General features: G+C 29.5%; 1 protein-coding gene across 2 annotated transcripts; it reads left to right on the top strand.

Moving 5' to 3' along the window:
* On the top strand, positions 1 to 6,898 carry LOC135931387 (F-box/LRR-repeat protein 7-like). Of its 2 annotated transcripts, XM_065468452.1 has the most exons (9): positions 1 to 401; positions 721 to 885; positions 1,192 to 1,333; positions 2,484 to 2,586; positions 3,771 to 3,937; positions 4,335 to 4,501; positions 4,632 to 4,834; positions 5,285 to 5,415; positions 6,489 to 6,898. In XM_065468452.1, exons 1-9 carry the CDS (start codon positions 159 to 161, stop codon positions 6,707 to 6,709), a joined length of 1,542 nt encoding a protein of 513 aa, XP_065324524.1. In that variant the 5' UTR covers positions 1 to 158; the 3' UTR covers positions 6,710 to 6,898. The 2 variants fall into 2 exon arrangements, with proteins under 2 accessions (XP_065324524.1, XP_065324525.1); XM_065468453.1 differs by lacking the exon at positions 721 to 885.
* The last annotated feature ends 163 nt before the right edge of the window (positions 6,899 to 7,061 follow it).

Here is a 7,061-nt window from a genome sequence, read left to right as displayed (position 1 = left end):
TTCCTTCATCGAATATTATTTATTTATTTGATTAAAAAACACAAAATATTAAATAAATTATAAATATGAATGAAAATGATCAGTAAATCCCGCGCGAAATCCTAGGAATTTCCAGCACGCTTTCGCATTTAGCTAAATATAATTTATCGCCCAATCAAATGACCATAGCAACCGACCAATCCGCTAACTACAATTCGAATCCCTTCAATTCCCAAACGGGCGGCGTGTCAACCTGTTACTTCGATAAGTTAACCGATAAATTGATCCTGCAAATTTTTTCTTACCTGGAAAAGAAATATCTTTTACTTATCGCTAGCGTATGTAAGAAGTGGGAACAGTGGGTAAGGAATCCGGCTCTTTGGCAAGATGTCTCCTTCAGGACGGAAACGGGTGGAATCGAGGTTAATGAATGAATGAGTAAATCGTCGCTCGATTATTATTATTATTATAGTGTTCTATCTCCATTCCACTTTTCTAATTTTTACTTTTATCTTAACCCCGTAACCAAATCATAAAGTTAAATAAGGTGATTTCGATATCTGTTATGCGTATATTTTTTTTGACGAACATATGTCATTCATAAAGCACGATGTCATAAAAAAAATTAGATCATATAAAAAAACTGAATTTTCTTAATTTCCGTTTTCTTTCAAATATATTCGTTTTTTTTTGTAAATAATAATATTTTTTACAAAATATTTTACCCCTCCTCCCTACCAGTTAGATAATTCAGAATTGTGTACTAAGCTAATCTCCGAAAGATTTTCTCAGTTAAAAAGGTTAGAACTTTCTACAGATTTAATAACCCCCGTAGTTCTTGGAGAATTGGCTCAAAAATGCCCAAATTTACAAAGTTTGACATTAGATTTCTCCTCCGCGATGCAGGTTTTTATTATAATAAACAATCATCAATTTCCATTACATCCTTAAATTTTTATGCGGAGACCTGCAGAGGTACCATTAGCACTGCCAGACCCGGATTTTTTTTTTGAAAAATTATTTTAGGCCTGACCGTCTCGTCTGATCTTTATTATGATTATCAATTTCGGAGAATAGAAATTTTGCCCATTTCAAAAATTTATTTTAAATTATTAAATAATTTCAAAGAATTATCAGAAATCAACATGAAATTATAGATTTATATTCTCTTTCCTTATCCCCATATAAAAGATTTTTTTTTTGTATGATTAGCTCCATGATTTCACCGAACTCAACACGTTTCCTTCTAGGTTAATTTATCTGTGCATCTACTTGTCGGACGTCATATTCATGGAAGGGTTTATGCGGAAGATTTATAGCTATTTAACAACCATAGAAATTTTTCATTTGATAGGTTTATTATTGTTAATTTATATAAAATAGAATTTTATAAAATTTGACTATTTATATACTGGGGCATGGTAGCCCACGGTTATATAATCAAGTCAAGTAAGTTCGCTTTTTCTTCGTTACCATCTGGGCCGATTAATCATCCGAATTTTATAAATGGCTTCCAACTAATAAAATCCTCTCTACATATGTCATATAACTTTTGAAATAAATAAAGTATTTTGTGATTCGATAAATTTCTCTTATAATATGCACGAATTTTAACAAAAAATAAACAGGAAATAGATAATTTTTAAAGATAAACAGAACAGTTAATATGAATATAAAATTTGTAAAAACAAAATTAAATGACAATTATATGAAATAATAACTATTAATTGGTGGTATATAAGTAAGTATAAATAATGAGATCGAAAAAGTAATAATTAGTGTTGTTAAAACAGCTGTATCAATATTTTAACCAGAAAAATATTGCCTAAGCCTGTAGATTTCGATTATATAGGTCTAGACCTTTGTTCCTTCTATGAGAAAAATCTTCAGGCTTGCATAACATTTTTTTTAGATGAAATATTGAGTTAGCCGTTTTACAAAATCGGCTCAAAACGAGCCTTTTAATAACACTAGTAATATTCAAAATTTTTACGTTTTAATTTTTTTTATATTCATGTTATTTTTAGAATAATTTTGTAGATTATCTATAATATATTATTTTAATAAATTAAATTTGTCATCTTCAATTCTTGATTTTAAAGAATTAGCAATCGAAATGAGAAATTGATTTTCTTAAAAAAGGATCATTCTATTCTGAGAACTCTTTCCAGATAACCAACATAAATGTCAACTAAAATTGCCAAAATATTTTTCGACCTTTAACTGGAGAGGAGAGGATAGTGCTGTTAAGAGACTCTATTTGAGCCGATTTTTCTAAAAAAAATGGCTAACTCAGCTGTTTTATCCAGAAAATAAAAAGATTAACGCGAACCTGGAGATTTTGGGTCATAGATTGGCAACAAAGGTTTTGGGGCAACTATTAGCCAAATCTCTAAGGCATATCTGGCTAAAATATTAAAGTTAGCCTATAGGGGAGAGGATAATACTATTAATTTATATTTAATTTGATTTTTCCCAAATTTTTTGTATCACGTGATCAAAAGGCACTTACGAAAAATTGGATAACAGGGAAGAGGAGGAATCTTACGAAGTCATAAACATCCACAAAATCAAATCCCACACGCCGAACTTACGCGTCGTCAATTTGTAAATTCCGCGAAGCATTTTTTTTTTTAAAAATTGTTATTTTCTAAATAGTTATAACTAGGAGGGGGGGGTACGAACCGCAACGGATATCGGTTTAAGTTGGGTCTATATAAAGATGACCGTTTTTTGAGCCAGTTCCGTTAGCGAGTAATAATATCGGTTTGATTTGATTTGTAAAAATGGCCATTGATACTGAATCTAAATCAAAATTACTTAATAATATTCTTTAGGATTTTTCAAAAGGTTAAAAGCCAGTTATGGAACTTTTTAAGGGTTCGGTTCAGGTTTGGGTGGCAAATTTTAGTTCAGGTTCCATTGATGATAAAGGAAGGTTTAGGGAAATGTTAATAAATTTGAAGTAAATCGAAAGCTAATGATATTATTAGGTAATACGTGATTGGTGGAATTTAAAACCCAGCTGGGGGGGGGGGGGAGTTGTGATAGAACAGAGAAGGAAGCATGGTGTGAATATATATAAAATTATGACTGAAATGCAATTAGAACGAAATTTTTCAACATTCATTTTTTTTTGGAAAAAAACTATTTGATTTGAAATTTCTTATAATTTAAAATTCTCTTCAAAGAAAGAAAAGAAAGAAAAGAAAGAAAGAACTGTCACATTTATTAAAAGATTAAAATTATAATTAACATACTATAATCTATATTATATATATATATATATAATTAGAAGAGAAAATTAAAACAACCATTTTAAAAAAAATTAAAATAAACAAGAATTTTTTTTTATAAAATAGTAACTTATAAATTAATTGTTTTCAAAAAAAAAAAAACTTACATATTTTTAAAATAAAATATAGATTATCAATAAAAAAACAACTGCAGGTTCGTTTTATAAAAGTGGGCATATAAAATAGTTGCTTATAGTTTTGTTAAATGACTCGATTTGAGCCAATATTTAAAAACGGTCAACTCAATATGTTATCATAAAAAATATATAAAATGAGCCTGAAGATTTTGCTAAATAAGATGGGCACAACAGTTTAGACATCTATCAACGAAATCTCGCGGTTTAGTTATTTTTGTTTTGGCTACAATATTGAGTTGATCGGTTTAATAATTTACGATTTACCCGACCCTTTAAATTTTTTTTTTCTACACAATTATATTTCCTTTTTTATACCTAACTGTAATATTTTTTCCTAAATTCTAACAAATAACTTTAGTTATGGGATCAAATTTCTGGAGGATATGCACGTGGAACTACTTTCTACGAATTGCGTTCACTTGGAATGCTTATGCCTAGACTTCTGCACCAAATTCAAGGGTTCTTCGTTGAAAATTTTGATTCAACGTTGCAAAAAACTCAAATGCCTACTGCTAGAAAAGACAGGTTTTTAAAAAAAAAACTACATCAACCACTCTTTCTATTGCGTTCCCTATTTTTATTGTATCTTACTACCGGTGACTAGGGTTAATGAATAAATACCCTCGTTTTGAACATCAGCTGATGGAAAAATTCCATTATATTTTTTTTTAAATTATACTGGTTTTTTTTAAATATCTAAATGAACCGTTTTTAACTAATTATTTTCTATCTAATTGTGCTTCCCAAGAAATATATCTATCTTATTTACTATGTTACGGTCCGGGTGAATCCCAAAGTAGGTCTTAATTTAAAAAGATCGGAAAAGACCGGGGTTTTGATTTTTAAAAGACCGGAAATAAATGCCAATCATATTTCTCATTCTGATGATTCGTATAATATTTATTCTCATCATTAAAAAAAGGGATAACCGATGAATATGTTCGGGCAGTCTCTTGGGAAAATACGGCGATACAGGAACTGGATATTTCCTTAACGGAAATTAGTGGCAAAACTGTCGCTCTCTTGCTCCTCAAATTAAAACATTTAAAATACTTTGCCGCTTCTAATATTCAAAGACTCAAGGATGACGTAACTGCTCATATAAATAATAATTTTTTTTAGCCCATCACTATTTTAAAGTTCGGTCCTGATTTTTTTCAAAATTTTGTGAGTGTGACACTATAGTAAATTAATTTTGTCCTTTTTTTAAAAAAAAAAGGCCATGGGGCCGTTAGTTGAGACGTTTGATTTCCAAAGAATTAAGACTCTCAATCTTTCCTGGTGTCAGAACCTGGGCGAGCCTTTACTCGTAAAATTAATCAAAAGATGTGGTCCCAATTTAACTGGCTTAGATCTTTCCGGAATGTATGATCTGTTGGAAGCCTTTTGGACTTCGGTATTGCCTTTGCTCAGAAATTGCAGGTCCGACTTTATTATCATTCATTTGAGTAATTAAATGTGAACGACAATTTAAGTAATATTCTCTACAAAAATTCCAAGAACTCGATCAAGATGTTAAATCACGTGGCACCTTTTTCTAATTTAATTCTTGTTTCATTGTGGGAACTATACTTATGGGTTTCATATTACAAAATAAAAATTAACTAAAAAAAAATTCACAAAAACTAAAATAACTCCTCTAAGAAAATAGCATTAAAATACACGAATTAATCGAATAGTAAAGCAAACTTAAATATTAATATAAGACCGGTCGGGACCGTAAAAAAGATCGATCTTGTTCAGGTCTAAGATCTATAAGACCAAACCGTCTAACTCCGTTAATGGCATCTACTGTGAATGCAGGATTAATCTCAGTCGAGTGATATAGTTATCACTCTAATAACTCCCGCTTTTATATTAACAATTATAAAGGATATTAATAATCGGAATTCCGAATGAGTGCTGTCAAAAGATCCATTCCAAGGTACATATCGATCAATATATAGAACTCATAGCCCAAAATTGTTCAGACATCGAGGAACTAGAAATACAATGGGATTCTGGTAATAATAATTAATAATATTCTATATAAATTCAATTTTTTTTTTTAAATCGTGAATCTTATTATTGCAAAAAAATAATAATAATAACGGATATAAATGTCCTGGACAAAAATATCCACATTTTTGTCAAAAAAATAAAATAAATTTAAACGTTTCAAAAAAGGTGTAAAATTGGGGTATTTTTGTCCGGGTATTTTTGTCCACACCCGCTATTACTATCACTTACCAAATCATAGCATTTTTTTAAAGGTTCTTTTTTTTCAATCACACTTTCTTACTTTTTATATTATTTATTATACGTTTTACTCCCCTAACTTCTAATCCTCGATATTTCCTGTCCAAATAAATCATTTTCCTTCTGTACTCTTCAAAGTCAAACCTTAAAAAAATGCGAACAGCAATATATACATATATTTACCCTACCCCTCTTTATTCCCAAAAATATATTTTAGTCCGGTTTATTTTTACTAAAGCATATATTGCTTCTTAAGCGGGTATGCATTTTCTATTGATATTATATTATATGTATATAGTTTATGTAATTTAAGGGAGATAAAATTGGGCTTTAAAAAAGTGAATGGTAATGGAAATATTACTTCATAACATAGTCAGCCATTTTTGAATATTTATTGTAGCACATTTGCAATGGACAGTGTCATTATTACAAATACTTTTGTCAATTGCCATTCTCATCTTAAAATCCCAATATGTTTTAGCTGCCTTAAAATTTAATAAATTATAAGATTTTTATAATTTGCAATTGTCGAAATTCAGATTTATTGTAATTGTAATAGGAAATATAGTTTATTAAATTTAAGGCAAATAAAAACATTTTGGGCTTTTAAAACCAGCCATCTTTGAATATTTATTGTACCACATTTTGCAATGGACTCTGTCATTATTGCAAATAATTCTTTATTTAAAATTCGAGGTTCAGGAAATATTATTCTGACGATATACTCTCCAGGGAAAACAGAATACGGAAAATTTTTTGGGGAAAAAAAATGTGACATTTATTATTACTTAAGTTCGTGATGAATTAATTATTTCAAGTAATACATTTAAAAAAAAAGATATAATGAGGTTTAGCGAAAAATCTAGCAAATTTATCGATCATCTCAGAACCAAATGCAGCAAACTGAAATCCTTCGTGTTGGCTGAAGGGGAATATTACGAAATGGTGAAATCCAACTTCGAAAGAGCCGACAGATACCACATAGTGAGTTCGAGAAGCAATTGCGTCACGAGCGTCTTACCGCTATTAACCCATTATAGAAAATTGTGTTTCACTTAATACAATTTTTTTTTATCCATTGCTGAAAATGTTTACTTGAGTTGAATTAGAAAAGTAACTTTTTTTTAAAATAAATGTTATTTCCCAAGTTGTATATGTATCTTATTTTTTTAAAAAAAATATGTATATTGTTTGATTTCGATTTAGCGAGAGTTGTAATTTTTTTTTTGATAATAAATTATGATTACGCGTAAATATATGTGTGAACAATATATGTCGTATTGGGATCACTGATGTATACATAAACTATTAGGATTGGCGATTCATTTATTAAATGAGGTTAATAGTGTCCATGCATAGGAAGTCAGCTGTAGCGCCATTTTTTGTGGTTTGCACCTCGATTAAATGAATG

This window comes from Gordionus sp. m RMFG-2023, chromosome 1 (assembly GCF_954871325.1).
Source record: "Gordionus sp. m RMFG-2023 chromosome 1, tfGorSpeb1-WG-v2, whole genome shotgun sequence".
NCBI lineage: Eukaryota > Metazoa > Nematomorpha > Gordioida > Chordodea > Parachordodidae > Gordionus > Gordionus sp. m RMFG-2023.
This window is presented reverse-complemented; position numbering and strand designations above follow the sequence as displayed.

What these genes read in the sequence shown, in the direction of transcription:
- LOC135931387 (XM_065468452.1), top strand. Translation starts at nt 159, where the DNA reads ATGACCATAGCAACCGACCAATCCGCTAACTACAATTCGAATCCCTTC. An exon ending in AACTTACGCGTCGTCAATTT is followed by an intron (nt 2,587 to 3,770) that starts GTAAATTCCGCG and finishes AAATAACTTTAG; the next exon opens with TTATGGGATCAAATTTCTGG. An exon ending in AGAAATACAATGGGATTCTG is followed by an intron (nt 5,416 to 6,488) that starts GTAATAATAATT and finishes TTAAAAAAAAAG; the next exon opens with ATATAATGAGGTTTAGCGAA.